Consider the following 19772-nt stretch of genomic DNA (forward strand, 5'->3'; position numbering starts at 1 on the left):
GTGGGCAGCGTGGCCTTTGTCTCATACAGCATGTACAGCAATGGGCGAGCTGATGGGTCAGTGACTTGGACTGGGGATACGCCTCTTGTGACACGCGAGCTGATGTGGAGAGGTGACAACAGTTGTTGATCCCAGGGAGTCATAGAGAGTATTGATGGAAGTATTTGATACAGCGTGTCAGATTCTTTCTGTAGGATTTGCATAGTGATAAATTGATTTAAATACCTGCATAGCACAAGAGCATTTAGTTACATTAGATAATTTTGCAGATCTGTCTGCTGCTCTCTAAGAATAAGAGAACAAAAGGGGAAACAAGTTGGCCTGGAACAGCTTTGGGTTACAGTAGAATGAAACAGAAATAACTAATCCAGCGACTAGTAATAGGGTTGAAATTCAGTCTTCTGTCTGTTACCATTGCCGCTGATTTATTGCTGTAGAACACTTAAGAACTTTCTGTGCCTCAGCTTATCACTGCCCTTTCATAATAATTTCTTAATAATGGACTTCATAATTTTCCTGGAAATATCGGTATTCAAGCAAAAATAATACTGTGGTTCTTGTGATGCTAATTTGCGGTAGGCTGATGGGAAGTTGAAACATTTTTTTTATTTTGATAATACTGGAAATTTGGAATGTGTGTCAAGTATTGTAGAAAGCAAAGGTATTGTTCACGCACCGTGTTGCATGTAAGTCAACACCCTTTAATTGTCAGTAGGTCTGTTTAGAAGTGTACCATTGGAAAACCTCTCTACAGTAATGCATGCTTTGTATATATTTTTACAAAGCTCAAGTAGTAGAGTGTCCTGGTTTGGGCTAAACCAAGTAATTTTGTTTTGTGATTTTTACTTTTCGATTAAGTCTTTTCTAACTTGAGACATAGAGACTGATGGAAGTGAGGATAAGGTTCTGAGCAAGTCAGATGGAGAAGAAATACATCCCTGTCTCCTGACTTGATTGGTAAATACAGTTGAACTTGTTCAACTACCATTGTGAACTGTTTAAGAAGGAAATAAATTGGGTGAAAAGCACCCTATGGATACAGACTGTTGTCTTATACCAGTGGCTTCTGTGCAGATGACAGTGGTGAATTCTGCTCATGCTTTGAGGACTCCTACGTTTTCATCTTCATTTCATGTCCCTCTTGATGGTGGTTTTAGTCTCTTTTGAACACTCTGCCTAATTCCAGTTTAGCATTGCTGTGTTCACAATGGCAAGCTTTAGCCAGGCATACTTTTGAAAGGCTGTTGCAGGGATATGCTAAGAAACTTGCTTAATTCTTCTTGCGAAATGCTTGGATCCAGCTGGCTGGTGCCTTCAAGGCCTTCATTTTTAGGAATATTAAATTTAACCGCAAATGAAAATAATAAAAAAGCCAAGAATGCTAGAGGAGAACTTGATGTTCTTTTTTCTCTCCCTGTCATTAATTTTTGGTTGTACAGTAAACACTGTATTATCTAATATATCTATTCTTTTTGAGGATGCCATCTTCCTGCAAAGAAGTGCAATGTAATGCCTAAAGAATTACAAGGGGAACCTGGAATGTGGGTTCAGTCAGATGCTTTTCCACAGTGCCATTATGTGATCTAGACCATCCTGGGTTTGTTTTGCGAGCTGTAAATTAAAGGAAATGGTATTAACTCCCTTTTGAGATTAATGAGAGGAATCCTTTAGGTGAACTGAGAACGGCTGTCATAAGGACTTGGAGTTCATTTGTTTCTGTTTGGAACTCTGGTATGAATTTGTAGTAACTACGATGACATCTGATTTACAGACCAAGTTACAGTAGTCACACTGACGTCTGTTGATCTGTCTTTACAGATAAGAGTGTTCTTTAGCATGACTTGTCCACAGTCACACAGTTGGACTAGAATGTAGGTTTCCATTACTGGACCACCATATTTCTGACTGTGGATATGGAATTATAATCTCAGTATCTTCAAAACTCATGAGAAGAAGATCCTCTCCCAGTGCCTTCCAAACTGGAAGATGATCTTTTTCTAGTGAATGAGATAGAGGTCAGGGACCCCAGTGAGCAGGCTTCTGAGTTACACCATCTCACCAGTAAACCCAGGCCTTGGGCTTCTGTTCTGCACGTGTGACTGAGTTGTGTCACATACTGGCATGCAGGAAACTTTCATTGTAATAAAACTTGTACTCTGGAACCAGCAGAGCAGAGGAGAGGTCTGTCAGCATTGAATTACATGTCAAAGTGTGTTTAAAGGGTATATTCTCAGGTAATTCTGTATACAGTGCAGAAACTGGCTGCCTGTCTCCCATCTACCCTGTATTATTTTTAAGATAGTGAAAACTGTTAGAAATTGAGAAGTATATTCCCTAGAAAAAGAAGTTGTAAGGATCCATTTGTATGAAGTGTGTGGAGTGGTTGATTTGTTGTTTGTTTTCGTTCAGGTTTTTTGTGGGTTTTGTTTTTGTTTTGAACTAAAATCAATGAGCTACTTAGAAAATGTAGAGTGACCGCCTTGCAAAAGAGCAACTTATGTGTGCGTGATGTTACATAAGCACTGTGGTATTTCTGGCACCTGCACACAAGTGGAAATAGTGTGGTTCCCTCATTGTTCATTAAATTCACCTAAAAAGTTCTGATGATTTTAACCAGACCAAACAGTGCAAAATTCATGATGCAAATTTTCCTTCTATTGAATATAAATGTAACAGCAAGGTGATACCTGGCACCAGTCTGTTGGCTCCATAAAGCAGTCTTACAGGAAGCGGAGAGCAAGGGGTCCTTGATTGCAGGAGGAGGAATGATCTGCCAGGCTACATTTATGGCCTTTGTAAGAGTAACCTTTTTTCAGAGCTGTATTGTAGAGGCCTTGACCATCTCATCTGCAAGACCTGAGGAGGAAACTGGCTTTATGTTTACAAGAGTCTGTGTGCCTGCTCTCTGGAGTCTGTGATGAACTGTGGTACAGTCTGGTGGAGAGTGCTAATAGGTTAGGAAGCCTCTTAACGTGCTCTTTTTGTCTTGCTGTTTAATGACTGTTCTTAATTGCCTTGTAAAAAATAATCGTTACAGGAGACTCCAAAAATGGCAAGGAGGAGTTGCCTGTGCCAGTGGGCTTTTAAGCTGCAGAAGACCTTTCTGGCTGAGCTTTCTGAGGTCTTCATGCTAGTTGGATGTGGTCTGAACTGCGGTTTCTGAGGAGAGTATTGGTGGGTGCAACTGTTCTCCACCGCACTGAAGATCAGTGATGAATGCCTAGTGATTTCATCCAAAGCCAAAATGAAGACTTCATGCAGCACCTTTGCATGAAGTGCAAAGTAGAGAAATCTTTCCATTTGCTTTGTAGACAACTTAGATCCTTATTTTGGGGATGACGGTTCGTCTCCCTTCCTACCCACTGTAACACAGGGCTGCACTGTGTTGAACATAGTTTATTTGTTGTCTAGTAAAAAATTGTTACAGTCCTTGGTGATGACTTCTTGTTCAGAGGAGCATGGAAAGAAGTCAGGTGGGCAGAGGCATAATCCTCAAGGGTCCTATTCACTCGCTGGTGCTCCTACTCCTGTCGTCTTGGTAAGAAAGAGAACCAAACTACCATAGTTCCTGCCTTCTAGGTAAAGTTTATGACTTTGAAAACTGAATCTGTTTTGGCATGTGTAAGGCATTGAGTAGGGAATCTTTGTTATGGTCTTATTAGATAGAGCAAAGTATTCTCTGACCAGCTGCCTGTCATAGCTGTACAGGGGCTTGAGTAGCTTTGTTGCAGCTTCATACTAGTCTGTTCCATTCAAAATGATGGCTCCAGTGATGGAAAATCAATAGGGTTATTAATTTGTCTTTCAGAGATTTTTCTGAACAGGTTCTCTTTGCATTATCCTTCTTAAAAAGATAGATCAGAAGCAGGTTTTATGCCTAGCCTTCTGCTATCAGCATGATGAAAATTTAAAGTGTTTCCCCACACATACACCCTCCAACTGGTGACTCTCCCACTCTGAAGTTGTCCGGGAAGGGCTCTTCTATTCTTGATTCAGAAGCTTCCTTAGAAGGGCTTGGGACTGGGGGGAAGGAAAATTAGGGACATAATTTGGAACAGAAGGAGTTAGGGGATTGCTCTTGCTTGGAAGGGGAGAAGTGCATTGTTCTTGCTGCACTGATTGCTTTCTTCAGAAGTCTCAGCTGCAAGAAGGTGATTTGGTTATGTACTCATGGAGATCATGCCAGTGGATATTTAATACTGCTGCTTTTTTTTTTTCTTGGGAAAAAAAAAAAAAGTACTAGCCCATTCTGTTTCTGGTTTTCAGCTTTGTACTCTGAAAAATACTTACACATTTCAAATTTCTTTTCACATGCTCTGCTGAGAAAAGGCAAGTGAAAAATCGAAGGAAACTATAAAATCTTAGTAATTTTTTTCTGGTTGAGGGGACAGATTGAGACACAAAGTTGAAATGGTTTATTTGCACCTGAATACCTGTGTTTTTTGCATTTCAAAAATAATTCCATCTTACCTTTGTTGGAAGAGCCTCATAAGCAGGCAAAATTAACTAAAAATATCTCATTCAAGTGCTAAGTGGTAAGCTAGCTTCCTGTGGGTAGGTATTTGTGAGATGAAGCAGTGATGGACTTTTGAAGGCAAAACAGGGAAGCTGAGTACTCAGAAAGTTGCCTTGAGGTGTACCATGAGTAGAAATGTAATAGAAAAGATCTATCCACACTTCCCTTTGTCACTCCCCTTCTCCCTCCTAACCACTGCAGGAATCTCTTTATAGATTTAGAAACAGACAATTTTGAGATGAGTGTTTGTTCAAGATCCAACTTGCCTACACCTTTCCTTTTGGAAGGAGGTGTCCATGAAAAGAGGTCGTCATAGCCCAAGACAACAAAAAGGAGCTTTTAAGTCTGAATCTGATGCAGACTCTTTAGACAAGCTTGTGTCTGTCTTTACGTCTGTTTTCCCCTTGGAAAATGACATTCTGTTGTTAGAAGCAGTCATCTTCATGTTTCTGTACATGGGAAAACACAAATCCAAGTGCTGCTGTTGTTTTGTTTGCTAATATTTTTTTTAATATGAAATCTGTTTAATATTAAATGAAAGTTTATAGAAGTTTTATTACTTAGTAATAAAATCAAGTCAATGAGTCAGTGATTCTCTCTTATCATGTAATGACCTAATATTTGCTGTAGATACTGTATCAACTTTCTGTTAAAATTAAAAAAAAAAAAAATCATTAGCTACCTTTTTGGGTAAAATGGCAACTCTATTCTCATCTATACACAGGCTTCTCAAGAAAAGTTTTTTAAAATCTCTGGGTTATATCCAGAGGTATTTAATAGGGAACATGAAATACTTGTCCCTCTTTGATTTCAAGTTTCATTGCTGGCCTTTTGCCAGTACAGGGCTGGTACAGAGCATAACTGAATGCCAAGCCTGGAATACAAACAAAAGAGGATCTGATAAAAGTCCTTGTTTCTTCTTATTTGCTTTTATTATGTCAAAGATTAGAAACAGGAAAACATAGACGTTGTCTGGGTCAAGCTGAACTGCAGCCCAAGGACGCAGCCCTTTCAAAATATTGTTGGGAAGCCTAAATATCCTCCAGATTGTTGCTTGGGTTGTTGGAGTCTGCTGTTGGATACCAGTCTTTGGTAAATCAACTGAAGAAGAGTGCAGGCTTATTTTGTTGGAATGACCAGAGAAGATTCAAACATTCAAAGTTGAAAGGTTATGCTGTACTGAAAGCTATCTTTTGGCTTCAGTGTTTCTCTTTTCGTTCTGTAACTGCTGGGCAATGAGTGGATTAAGAGCAGTCCTGGGGAGAAGGACTTGGGCATGCTGGTGGATGGTAAGATGAACATGAGCCGACAGTGTGCACCTGCAGCTCAGAAAGCCAGCTGTATCCTACGCTGCATCAAAAGCTGTGTGCCCAGCAGATCCGAGAGAGGTGATTCCGCCCCTCTACTCTGTCCTGGTGAGACCCCACCCAAAGTACTGTGTCCAGCTCTGGAGCCCCCAGCACAAGAAAGACATGGAGCTGTTGGAGTGAGTCTAGAGGAGGACTACCAAGATGGTCAGAGGGTTGAAACACCTTTCCTAGGAGGACAGGCTGAGAGAGTTGGGCTTGTTCAGCCTGGAAAAGAGAAGGCTCTGGGGAGACCTTACAGTGGCCTTCCAGTACTTAAAGGAGGCCTACAAGAAGGCTGGGGAGGGACTTTTTACAAGGGCCTGTAGTGATAGGACGAGGGGAAATGGTTGGAAGCTGGGAGAGGGCAGGTTTAGTCTAGATACAAGGAAGAAGTTCTTCACCCTGAGGGTGGTGAGACACTGGTACAGGTTGCCTAAGGAAGTTGTGGATGCTCCGTACCTGGAAGTGTTCAAGACCAGGTTGGATGGAACCTTGAGCAACCTGGTCTGGAGGGAGGTGACCCTACAATGGGAGGGGGATTGGAACTACATGATCTTTGAGGTCTCTTCCAACCCAAACTATTCTGTGATTCTATGGCTACATCAAGAGTTTTCCAATCTGTTAAGTGATTTTCACTTTATATATTCAGTAAAACATGATGCCTGAGTGTGGAGCAGTTGCTATTAAAGAACCACAGTTTATGGAAGATTTCACATCATCTACCATAGTTGTTCCTGTGAAGCTAAAAAAATTGATTTTTTATTACTGTAATTTCTTGTTGTGGGGAATTGATGTTAAGGTTTGGGCTTTTAAATTATTTGTTTATTTTCAGTAGCTTTCTGTGCATAGATATTTGAACGCTTTCTTTTGCATGTGCTGATGATGTGCTGGTGGGAGATGTGGGAGGCTGGGAAAGTGTTAGCAGTGTGCGTGCCCAAGGGAGGGGCGGGTTGATTTGCTTTGGGGGTCCTGGTGCAACTTGATGGTTCTGTTTCTGAATGTGGAGTTCATGCTTTGTGATGGAAATCTAAGCAACACGCAATACCATGAGAAGAGATGCAGAGTTATAAGGACTTGAGTGCATTTTGGTGCTCCTGTCCCTAAACAGCTTCAGCTTAACTGCACTAGCTGTGTTCAAGTGAGAGATGCCGTATACAAACACATTGACCTTGCTCTGCATTGACAGACTCCTTTGCTTCAAAGGGGAGGCCATTTCTGGATTCAGTTAAAAAGAGAGATCTGTAGCCTGTCCCCAGACTACCTCTAGGAGACACTTCAGGTCCCTTTCCTTTACTCAGGTGATGCATATCTTCGCTGCCCTGCTGACAGTCTCTGAGTTTTTGCCATTCCTGTGTCCTCTGGCTGTCTGAGTGCCTAAGCCTGTAAATGGAGAAGAGCTGGAGAATAGTACCTGAAATAGATTTGATGCTGAGAAATTTCCTTTTTTTATAAAGAAAGCTCATATTCAGCCTCGTGTGTGAAGGGGCTGTTGCCTTACACTTAGTGTAGTTCTTGACATAAGAGCGGTTTGTTAAAGCCGTCCAGACTCTAAATGGCTTCTGGAAACAGCCCCCACCTCCTTCATTGGTTATTTCAGGTTTGCCTTACAGAGCTTTTTGGAAGCTACTTAAGGCAACAGGATGCAACATCAGTCAGTGGAAAGTCAGCTAAGATGCTCACTTCTGTTGGCACATTGCCTGGTGTAGAATGGCCTTGGGATCATGCCTTCATTCCTGTTAAACTTCGTTATGCTGTGTCAAGCTTACTGCTTGGATTATCTTTTAATATGGTTTAGAGCTATTATAATTATAAATAAGGCACTGTGAAGTTCCTTACAGAAGGCATAAAAAAGCAAGGCTCCCTCTGGAAATACTTAGAGTAACACGAGCCAAAATAACAAGTGGAACACACCTAACCCAGGGAAGTGAGGATAGTCCTCAATGCTGAGGTGAGCATCAGCAAGATTTGGGAAGGTGCACAAGAAGCTAGGAGAGGGAAAAATCATTCCCTCCTTGGAGGGGAGTGAAGGGGATGGAGGCCACAAGCAGGATAAATGTATGTTTGAGGGGAAAGATTAGTGTGTACAGAGCAGGGGCTGGGCCAGGATGGAAGTATGGTGAGCTTGAATTCAAGGTGGAACCAGAGGCTGGTTGAGGTGGAGGGGTGGTCACCACAGTGTGAAAGAGTGAGCTAGTACACATCAGAAATGCTACAGGACATTTGCTGTCAGATCACTGCTGAGGTCACGTTTTGGAGCTGTGGCTTGTTCAGTCTGGTTACCGTGCGTACTCGCTCACTGCCCCACCAGGGTATTGGCTGTCTGTCATGTGCTCATCCTCTCGGTGTGCTCACAAAGACACACACTGTGGTAGCTCCTTATCTTTTAAGCTGAGGCACAAAGGGGCTAAAAGAGTTGTCTTGTGCTTCAGATATGTTGGGATACAGTTTCACAATCAGCAAGTTTAAGCTAATGCCCTGATCACTGGATCATCCTAGCTCCACAAGGTGTCTTCTGGTGATGCGTAAAAGGGCAGGTATGCATAGACACACAGGTGTTTAAGATGCATGGGGTAACAAGTTACTCTGTCTCTTAAAAAGAAAAAAAATTCTCTCTGTATTTGAAAGCTGACTGCTCTGCTTGAGACTTTGGAAGTACTGAGGGCAGGAGACTCATGAAAACTGCTCTCTGTATGTTCAGGGTATTAATGACTTGAAATGAACCCAGTTTCTGCTTCAGTGAGCTGAAGAGGCTTTTTATCCAGGCTGTGCTGCAAGGGTGAGACAACAGCTGTGTCTGGAAGTCTTGATGACTGACTGTGCAAAAGGCCCTGTCCCTTTTCCCAAGTGGCAGCAAGGTTGAGCATATCTTTGAGGAATTCACTCTTTGTGTTCTGCAGGGATTATTAAATATGTCAGACATGTATTGCCACTGAAGGGTGCATTATGCCCTGCGAAGGAAAGCTACTTGTGTGCTGTAGGTGATGCAGTGGGTTCATTAAACCCTAATGCTGGATCCTCTTAACCTCAAAAGAATAATCCCCTTTTTGCAAGCCATCAGTTCAGGCTGTGTAGTCAGCAGAAAGCAACAGTTTGCTAGTGCTAGGAGGAGTGAGGGGAGGAAGTCTGCCTCCCCACTCAGTGTCTGGAGTGAAATCACTTTCTGGTAACAGATGATTGCCATTCTTTGCTCTCCAGCTCAGTATCTAGCAAAGTGCATCTGCTGAGGCCCCCACATCATACTCTTAAGTATCTTCTGGAGGAAGTTTTATTCTCTGAACTAACCAACTTAAGGACTTCATGGAAGTCCATTACTTGCAGGAGCATTTACTGTGCGTTTGCATGAATAGATTTAAAGAAATGAGTGGAAATGAGGTGGGAAGTTGGGTAAAACAAAAGCAGATGCTAACTTTGGAAATGTTTGTCTGATTTTTAGATAGGGTAAGATGGATGCTTGTTTGTCCCACTGACTTTATGGGGCCAATGTGGGACAATGATGAAGGAACTCAGGTTCTGGTCTGAGAAACAGAAGGAAGTTGTGTTGGGTTTGCAAGGGCACTACCTGGCAGCTGTGTCTGTGTTCATGGCCAGGGTGCAGTAGTGCAGTCATGACCTCAGGGAGTGGGGAATTGAGTTCCCAAGATAAAGATCCATGAGAACATTAACTTTGCTTTGTTCTTGTAGTCAGTAGAGGAGAGTATGAACTTAGAGAAGTAGCAAGATAGATGCTTTCAAAACTTAAATGAAACACAGTGAAGCAGCAATCTCTTCAGCATTGCCAAAAAAAAATTTCAGGCCTTATCATCCAGCTCTTAACACTGTCTTCAGCCCTGCTAGAGGACAGGATTAATAACAACATTAAAGAACCCAGATGTAGTTCTGAGCTTAGCTCATACAATTGAGATGTTCACGTGCAGCAACTCAAGGCAAGGCTGACCCCAAGATAGCAGTGTGTCACCTTTTTTCTCCTAATTGCTTTTCTCAGCCTTGCTCACAGCTGTTACTGTGGCACTTTGCCACTGGCTCCCTTCTGAGTTGAAGTGGTTGCAGTGCAGGTTTTACTGCTGATGGTGAGTCCACAGGAGAAATTTGCCATCCTAGATCAGTTAGCTGTCATGTTTGTTTCAATTGTCAGTGTCTAGACTGTCTGGTGACTTCCTGCTTTGCCAGTGTCCCTTTGCCTCCCCTGTAGGAGAAGCTGGACATTGAGGTTTTTAATGTTGTCTGTTCTCTACCCCATATCATTATGTTTCCACATTCTTCAACCAACTTAATGCCTCTTTTTTTTTTCTGTGTATTTCTTTTGCAGGAGTATATTGATGCTCATCCAGAAACCATTATCCTGGACCCTCTTCCAGCTATTCGTACACTTCTGGACCGATCCAAGTCTTATGAGCTAATTCGGCAGATAGAGGCGTACATGCAAGGTAGGCCAATACCTGCTGCTCTCTCTGAAGACTTTTATGGTGACTAGAGAAGGAAGCAGCTGGCTTCTGGCAGTTGGATGTGAGGTTTGAAGTGTAGTGGTTTTGGGCTCCTTGCACTCTGTCCATGGGAGCACAAACACTGAAGCATTCCACTGTCACAGGATTGTGCTCTGGAATCCTGTGCTCTTCTTTTTCCATGTACACAAAGGAGGTTTGCATCTGGTTAAAAATACGATGTGGGTTTAATGGGGAGCATATTCACTACAGTGAGCACTCCCAGAAATAATCTGGAAAACATTGTCTTTTTGTGTGTGCTGGTAAATTAAAATGACTGTATGTCATGGTTTAAGCCCACCCAGCTGGCAGCAAAGCACTACGCAGCCGCTCACTCACCCCTACACCCGCCCCCCATCTCGGTGGGATGTGGCAGAGAAAATACAACCGAAAGGCTTGAGGGTTGAGACAGAGGACAGGGAGGGCTCACTCACCAATTATGGTCACCAGCAAAAGACAGACTCGACTTGGGGAAAACAACATCAATTTAATTTAAGCACCACCACCACCAAGGCTAATGAGAAATGCAACCAGGTCTTAAAAACACCTTCCCCACCCCTCCCTTCTTCCCAGGCTCAGCTCTGCTCCCAAGTTCTCTGCCTCCTCCCACCAACAGCACAGGGGGATGGGGAATGGGGGTTACAGTCAGTTCATCACAAGGGGTCTCTGCTGCTCTTTCCTCTTCAGGAAGAGGAATCATTGCAGGCCTCCCCTGGTCCAGCATAGGGTCCCTTCTGCGGGCTGCAGTCCTCCCAGCAATGGGCTGCTCCAGTGCAGGCTTCCTTAGAGCCACAGCCTTTTTCAGGTGCAGTCAGCTGCTCCGGCCTGGGGTCCTCCATGGGCTGCAGGTGGGCATCTGCTCTACCGCTGATCAACATGGGCTGCAGGGGGTCAGCCCACCATTTCACCATCGGCTGCAGGGGAATCTCTGCCCTGGCACCCTTCCCCCTCTCCTTCTCACTGACCTGGGTGTCTGCATGGTTGTTTCTCTCACATCCCCCTCCTCTCCTTCGCTCCAAACAAAGACTCACAAGGAACCTTGCCCAAGAGGATTTCCCCCCTCTTAAATAGAGTTATTCGCAGAGGTGCCAACTGTCCTGGCCTTGGCAAGAGGCAGGTCTGAATTGGAGCTGGGGGAGCTTCTAGAAGCCTCTTACAGGAGCCAGAGCTGTAGCCCCTCCACCGCTACCAAAACCCTGCCAGACACAAACCCAACACACTGTACAAACTTAGCAGCCGTAAGAATCCAGAGGCCTGAATTTGGGGGAGACTTAGGGAAGAAGAAAAACTGGTTTTGGAAAGGACTGAAAGAAATTAAATTGTAAGTAGAGCTAAGATCTTCTAAGAGAAGCACTGGAATCCTGTTCCACAAGTTAATTGCTAGGAGGAACATAAGTGCAATTCTGGTGTTAGCTAGTTTCTTGACATAGACTGTTGCCTTTAGTTGGCATCATTTGAATTGTATTCCTTTTCAGCCTGAACAATTCTAGTATCTCACCATTTTAACTGTTGGATTGAGTTAGTCTTTCATTCCCTTTCTACTTACTGTCATATTCTTGAAACATTTATTGTCTTTTGAGTTTAAATCTAGGGTAGCTCTTGAAGCAACCGTTTCATATGTTAAATGACTATGCTTGGGGGAGATTGCGTTGCTGAACTATGTTCTAATGTGGCATTATTGGAATTACCGTTGTGATTGTGTTTTCACTGTCTTAATGGACAGATAAGAAGCTCATCAATTTGTATTTTTATAATTGTGGATTTATAGATGTGTTGTTTGCATCTGACTTGCCTGGGTCCATCGGCAGTGTCTTTATGTAAAAAATTTACAACACTCTCCCTTGTCTTTTGGAATCTCTTTAGGAGAAAATGTTCAGTTGGTTTAAAAGGCTTTTGTTTTGGAGTATTGCTGGAGAGATGTGCTGAGGGAAACCTGTGCTCTGAGGAAGTGGTTGGGGTTTTGTTCTAGCAGCAGAGAGATTCAGTAGGGTTGGTGGTTTTTTTAATAAGTTGCTATCAGTATTATTGTTATCTCTAGAAGAACGATATGTTTGGGAGAGCACCAAGTTTTTGCAAGTAGTTCGTCTTCCTCATTTTGGCCTCCTCTGCTCAAGATGATAAGAAAAAGGAGTAAGTGCTTAAGAAGGAAAAAGCAAAAAGTAGGTTTGTATTCAGTTAAAACTGACACTTCAAAGAGAAACTGTTAATAAAGTTGAGGAATGAGGTAAAGAAAAGCTTCACCTGTTCTCACTGTCCGGGCAGTATTTCCCCTGTTCCTGTCCCTGCCCTGCACACCCTCCTCCCCCCTGTCTCATCTTATTTCTGACTCATCATCAGAAATATCATGACAAAGACCTTGAACCAGCTTTGTATTTAGGAGGGGAAATCTCAGGAGAGCTGAGTAATTGGATAACTTCTCATTCTGGCCTAAGTAGATCAGCCTCTGTATTCCTTCCTGCACACAATGATCTGCAGTGAGAAGAACGTTACATCCCTCTAGACACTGTTGTGGCGTTTTTTCCCCGCCTTGTTTTCACCTGCTAAATGGTGTGTTCTACTTTGCAGCTGTTATATCCCAAGGCCACGAGCACTTAGAAGACAAACAAGTAGTAGTACATCTGTGAATAGCATGAGGTCTTAAGGGCCCACATCTTTCTTGTTCTGGAATTTCAAAATGGAAGTCATTACAAAGAAAATAATATGCTAGTCTTTAGCTTTAACTAGAGAGCCCAGTTTATCACAGGATACAAAATGGATGTGATGGGTTAAGTTCAATGCAAAGGATTATCTCTTCTAAAGGAATGCCATAAACTCTGGAGAGTTGAGTTTATGTGTAAGGAGAAATCTTCTGCTGTTGAAAGTCTTTCAAAAGAAAATTCAGTGTTTGTTTACAGACCAGTTTTGGATTCGGGTGATCATTACCTCTTTGAATTATGTTTTAAAGTAGCTATAAATGGAGTATAGTCTTTATTTATGGTCTTTAGTTTACACTTCACTTCAACCCTGTACAAGAACTGTGTAACTAAAGATTTGAACCAGTTAGGTTAAAGAGAGGATGATCACATGCTCTGCTGACTCCAGTTTGTATTGTGCTGAATCCTCCTTCCTCTTTGTTGCCTGCACCTTTGAAAATTGCAGAAGTTGCTGAGGAGACTGTGTTCTGCAGCAGTAAGGCCCCATGTTCTATAAACAGTTTGATTTTAATGGTAATTATTTTTCAGATGTCCAGGTTAATACCTTGCCTGTCCTTTTGACAGTGAATTCTCCAAGCTTCCTGAAAAGGAGTCCCTATTGGAAACTGGGCATCTGGACATCATTAGGCTTTCTGGAAGTCCTGTAGCTTGCACTTTATCGAGTCAGGTGTTTGAGTGATAAGTACTTTGATCTAGCCTCCTGAGAATGGTTTGCAAAGATGCTTTGTGGCACGCTGCTTGTCTCTGCTACCATAGTCTGTGGCCACTAAAGGAACTGAGGTGGAGGACAACTAATAACTAGGCAAGAATTGTACATGTACTCTGAGGGAATGCACAGGGTTGAACCTGGACTTTCCGTGTCCATGACTGACAGCGTAACCACTCAGTCCTTGTGGAAATACAAGGTTCACAGATTTGCGGAATCATTGAGGTTGGAAGATACTTCTTGAGATCATATAGTCCAACTCCTTGCTCAAAGCAAGATATTCTAGAGCAGGTTCCCCAGGTCCATGTCCAGTTGGATTTTGTGTATCTCCACAGATGGAGGCTGCACAACCTCTCTGGGCAACCTGCTCCAGGATTCACCTTGAACCTGGTGTGCTAGCATGCAACTAGCAGTTGCTGAGGTGACTTGCAGAGACTGTTATTTTCTTCAGTATAGACAGTGATATCTCCCTTGGAAGGAAGTGGAACTCTCCTCTGGGGAAAAAAAAAAAGCTTTAAGAGATATTTTAGCATTGATTTTAATGAATTCTTTTTTGCAAGGAATAATCTGGCCAGGGCTGTGGCTTCCTCTTTTTCCTGTTCTCTGTTATTTTGAGTGCAAGTTCTAGAAGACTGAAAGAGTTGTTCTGAAACCTTCACTTCTGAGTCTTTAAAAAGATTTGAAAAAATAAAGGTTGCGTTCCCAACTTGTGTCCTACATAGCTGGCAGGTCTATCTTGAAATAAATCACTGAATAAATTTTTTTGGTATAGCAGTTGAGTTCTCTCAGCAGCTATATTGCTTTGTTTACTTACGTGGAGAATTGCTTCTGTTATAAAAGTGCTCTAGATCAGGTTCTATACTGTTTGGTGAAAGATGAGAAGCATTATTTAACAGAAATTTCATTTTTAGCAGGGTATTGTATCATTGGAGCTGTGACAGCCTTTTTTAAGCTTTAACCTCATGAAAAATAACTAAATTCTCTGATTCTGTGTTGAAAAGCTGTGATTCTACAGCCTCAGAATTTAAGATCTGACTTTTTAAGTTATGCTTAAGATGGTAATAGATAGCACTGTGACTAGGCACTAACTTTTTTTACATTACATTTTTAGTTTTAAGATTAAAAGCTTTTAAAATTCCCTACCTATCTTACAAGTAATAATCTAAAATGATAGAATTTAAACAAAAACTAAGGTAAACATGCTACTCACTCTGTTCTGTACCTAGTTAGTGTTCCCGTCTGCTGTCTCAAGTGACTTACAGGTTTCTTTGATAATGTTTGTACTTCAGATGTTGCAGACCCTGGAGTTTGTTTCTTTAACCACTTCCACCTGGCTTTTTCCCATGATTTTAAAATAATCTTGTTCATAAATTCTTAAATTTAACTCGAAATCTAAAATTTCTACAGAAACTAGTCTTTGCAGGGTTCCCCTAGAAGAGAGAACTCCTGCATGAGCCAAGCTGTGACTCCTGAATTTCTCTCTCTCCTGATGATCTTTTTTGAAGTATGGGAACTATTCCCTTGGGACACTCTAAATGGTTAAAATCCTTTAGCTGTGATATTTTATCCCAGCATGTAATCAAAATAATTTATGTTTAATTGTTTACTGTTATATGAGATGCTGTTGCTGCTGTGTGTGCTTCTTTCTGATTTTGGAGGATATTACAGAACAGACATGGCATCCTTCTCTTCTCCCTGGATTTCTTTTTATCAGATTCTGTCTGTCTTAGAAATACTTCTCGAACAGCTGCATATATCTTTTGTGACTAGGAGAGAGGCTCAGCATGATGTCACGGGTAAGGCGCTTGATTTGGGGCTCAGGGTTTTCTGCTTGATGCTGGTTCTGACTTGCTGTGTGACTTTGGGCACAGCAGGTCACCCCTATGCATCTTGTTCTTCTCTTGACACTCATCTGCCTGTGTCTCACCTTCAGATGCCACATTATTCTGGGCAGGAACCTCTTTCCAGGTATGCATACACATACTCTGATACAGTGAGTCTCTGATGCCAAGCAATCTGCGTGGGTATTGTTTTAACAGAAACTGTAGATCTGTTGTTGAGTAGAAAACTGGGTATTTACAGTTCAACACCAAAGTAGGTAGTCAGGTTTTGTGTTTTGGAAGTTATGGAGCCTGTACATTCCTGGAGTGGTACATACTCAGAACTTCTCAAAATCAGGCCACCTGGTTAAAAGTGCCTGAAAATAGCTGTATATACGTAGCTGTAAGCATTCACCTTTTGAAACTGTGGCCTCTACTCTCTGTGGCCTACTTTTCATAGCAGTTTGGGTCAGAGGGGAGGGAGAAGAAGAGTCACACAAGTCAACTTCAGGCACCTTTATCTCTATTTGAAGCTCCTATTAGAATGAAAGGGAAAATCTGGTTTTAATTTAAAGGCTCTAAAACATCCACCTGAGACTCACTTGTTTATGTAGCGGCGTATCAGTAAAGCATCTACGTTAGAGGGCAGATGTTAGCTACTGCAAATAACCGTGCCAGTTTTTAGATGCAAAAGTCTCCCTTGTTGATTGTATGCTGTCTTTCCACCAAGAATGCATGCAAACAGAAGTCTCATTACCTTGCACCAAGTGTGCTGCATGTTCACTCACTGCATTTTGATTTCTGACTGATAACCACTCTACATGTGTGGAGGGAAGTAGTTGGAATGGAACTAAGTATTCTGTATGACTGGAAGGAGTTAGTCCAAAGTGCATCAGACACAACAGTGTTGCACGTAGCAGTACTCTGTACCCTGGCTGTCGGCACTTGGTAGGGCTCAGCCCTGCTCTGTCAAACTGGAAAGACTCTGAGACTTTTGACCCAGGGAGGTGTCACTTGATATCTTTCTCGTGAAAGCTCATTCATTCATCTAGGATAGGGCTGACAAAAGTGAGTGACTCTTGTAGCAGACTGTGTTTGACGTGTGTATCGGTACGCTTGTGTTATGGAATCGTTCATCCCAAATATGAGCAGGATCTAACGCATGTTTGGTGTTCCTGATCTTACTACTATTTTGGTGGGAGTGTTGCCTTTTGTGTTTGTGTTTTTTCCCCATCAATCTCTGTCCATTAAAAGGTAGTCACTTGTTTCCTGGTTAGTCATTGCTGCCTGATCATGTGACACTGTTAGACTACCCTAACAAAGTAACAATCAACTTGTTTATTCTAACAGCAACTTACATGTTGCTGTTAGAATAAACAAGCCCTGGCTTTGAAATTTAAAGTAGACAGCTGCTTCCAAAGGACTAATCCTATCCTGAGAGAGGTGGCAGGAAAAGAAAGCGGGAAGTCCAAAGGTAACCTGGAATCACCTCTCTTGTACCATTGCTTGGTCTTGATAAGGTAGTTTACAAAAGAATTTTCTAAGGTAAGAATGCTGAAAGTTAGCCATTTTGTAAACAGAAAATATGAACAGATTCTCCCTTCCTTTCCTGTCTCTCCTCCACCTTCCCAGGTTTTCATTATTTTGAGCTGTCAGCTCTGTCCCAGTATGGGTAGGATGGACCAGAGACCCAGAGGCCCCTGAGGCAGTGATGGGCACAGTCCCTATTCTCCCAACCAGGAATGTTAGTCTGCTGGCCTGCTCCTTGTGATGTGATGAGATACATCAGCTTGGTATTGTACAAGCTGACTCTGCAGTCCCAACAGACACAAAGCCCAGAGAATGGTACAGAAAACATTTTAATCATTTTTGTCTCACAGTGTGTCAGCCAGAACTCCTTGAACCAACAAACAATCTTCATCTTTGATCTTAGTAGTCTTGATGGTCACTGAGCTTTCAAAATAAGCCTGTCTGTAAAGTTCAGATGTTACTTTGGGATGCGCTTATGTTTCATCTTTGAATCTTACGTGCTTCTGTGGCCAGATACGGGGAATCTGCATTGCACTTCCAGTCTTCTTTGCTTATCCGAATCTAAAAAGAAATAAGGCTGGACCTTTTATCCATTTATTGCATACCAGTGTTGAAAACTTTCGTTTTACGTCTACATGCATCATTTCAAAGCATTTGTGTACTTGATAAAGCTGAAAATGTGGAAAAGCTTATAGCTATTTAAGGAAGAGCTTCTATGAATTTTGTGTTTGGCGCTTGGGTGGATCTGAAGAATGACCAAATCTGCTTTTATGTGGGAAAGATATAAGCCATGACTGCACTCCATCGTCATGGGGCATTCCTAAGACATCCACTTTGGGTTTTAAGAACAGAACATGGATTAATTCTTGCAGATTATTGTCTCTCTAGAATTAGGAAAGGAGGAGCAAGGATTCTTCTTGTCATGAGGAATTCTTCACTGAATAAACCGGATGTTTTAAATTCCAGCACAGTTGTTTTTCAAGTTATTCTGATCCTCTTGAGCAAAAATTTCTTTGGCTGGCATCCAGCAACAGAAGATTACTTTTACCAAGCATCTCAGTGCTAGGAAGAGTAAGGAAGGGGCAATGAAAGATAAATTGCTCACAAGATCAATGTAAAACTTCACTGGAAATACTTTTTGCAGCAAATGGCTTTTTTTCCTGATGTTCCTACTCATGTCATAAGATCAGAGGTCAAGAAATAAGTCTTGAAAAACAGGACCTTTCATCTGGATTGGAAACCAGGATTCAATTGCTAGAACATTATTCCAGTTCTCATGTGATGTGTTCATGTCGCTTTTGCTGCTGAAGAAGCAGTTTAATTTAAGATGTGTTACAGTAGTCTAGCATGGACAAGAAAATTAGCATTCCTCACATTTCCTCAAATTATTTAGCCAATATGTGAGACCTCTGGTTAGATTCTAATCTCTCCTCATGAAGAGTCCAGCAGGACCTTATCGCTTTATCAGGGTAGCATGGAATCAGCTGATGAGGAAGAGGATCCTTTCCTTTACCAGGGTCACTAACATCCAGTCTAAAAGCACTATTGCCTCCTGTTTCACTTATGTTCTGCCTTTGTGCAGCTGTTACGACATCTGAGTGTATTGGCAAAGAAAATCATGAAAGATTGAGTGCCTTTGTGTTCCTTGATGTCAGTAGTTGGTTCTGTCTCATGGATTTTCCAAGTGGCTTTCTGAAGTTAGAGTGGAAGAGGCTGCTTGTGTAAGTTTGATGAGAGGGACTTGAAATGAGCTGAGTTTCTTGTATAGTTTATGATTGAGTGGAACCAAGTCTCTATGGTCAGTTGCTTGATAATCTTCCTAGACAAGGTCACTTACTTGTCATTGTTACTTGATATGCTGCACCACTAATGTCTTGCTTTTCTTCCTGTTCGGCGTACCCTTCTTGCAGTAGTGATTAGAAAGTGCTGACTTTCTGTTGTTCTGATGTGGAAACACTGCATATGGGGTGGAAGCAGAGAGATCCAAATGCATCCATAGGCTGGTATGGCTGTAGGGAGACAGTCAGCTCTTCTGGAGTGTCAGTAATCAGAGTTCAGGTCACTGTACTGCATTTGTGTAAAGGAAGCAAAACTGATTCTGCCAGATACAGCTTAGCTCCATGAAAACAGAAAGATGCTACGCTGAGAAGAAAGAGTAGTAGCGTTACAGGCATGTGTCACATGCTTTCATACTCTGTTTGGTGGGCAAGGTATACATGGAGCATGTTTCAGAACTTGTGGCATTTGTAGGGAAATATGTAACTTGCTTAGTTCTGTCTACTGAGAGTGAACCACTGCTTGTTAAATTGGGTTAAAATAGTCTGAATAGTAGAAAAAGTGTGTCCCCCAAATGGCATTGCATGGCTATGTTGTTCAGGTTGCCTTCAGGCCTTTTGGCCTATTAGAGTTCTTCGAAGCTGTCAGCTGGAGATTGGATAGCTGGACCCAAGTCAGCACACTGAAATAACTTTAAAAAAAAAAATTACCTCCTCAGAGGGCAGATGTTCAGTAAACTGAAGCATCAGAAAGTGCAAGACAGAGACCAGAGACAGAGAGATAAATAAACTGCTTTCAATGTGACAAGTCAAGCATCCCATACCAGGGGCATTCCATGACATTTATTCATAACTCTGGAAAAGGCGAATGAACGCAGGATGGCAGATTTTTCAGGTAAGTCCAA

At 42.1% G+C, this 19772-nt stretch overlaps 1 protein-coding gene across 2 annotated transcripts in view; it reads left to right on the forward strand.

Moving 5' to 3' along the window:
* The window catches only part of ITPK1 (inositol-tetrakisphosphate 1-kinase), a 158565-nt gene that overhangs the window by 87081 nt on the left and 51712 nt on the right, over positions 1 to 19772 (forward strand). For both annotated transcript variants that reach the window (XM_086463609.1, XM_086463610.1), the window contains exon 4: positions 10172 to 10289. In XM_086463609.1, coding sequence (XP_086319735.1) covers positions 10172 to 10289 — 118 coding nt within the window. The remainder of the gene's footprint in view (positions 1 to 10171; positions 10290 to 19772) is intronic.

Source organism: Leptosomus discolor, chromosome 3 (genome assembly GCF_034619465.1).
Source record: "Leptosomus discolor isolate bLepDis1 chromosome 3, bLepDis1.hap2, whole genome shotgun sequence".
NCBI lineage: Eukaryota > Metazoa > Chordata > Aves > Leptosomiformes > Leptosomidae > Leptosomus > Leptosomus discolor.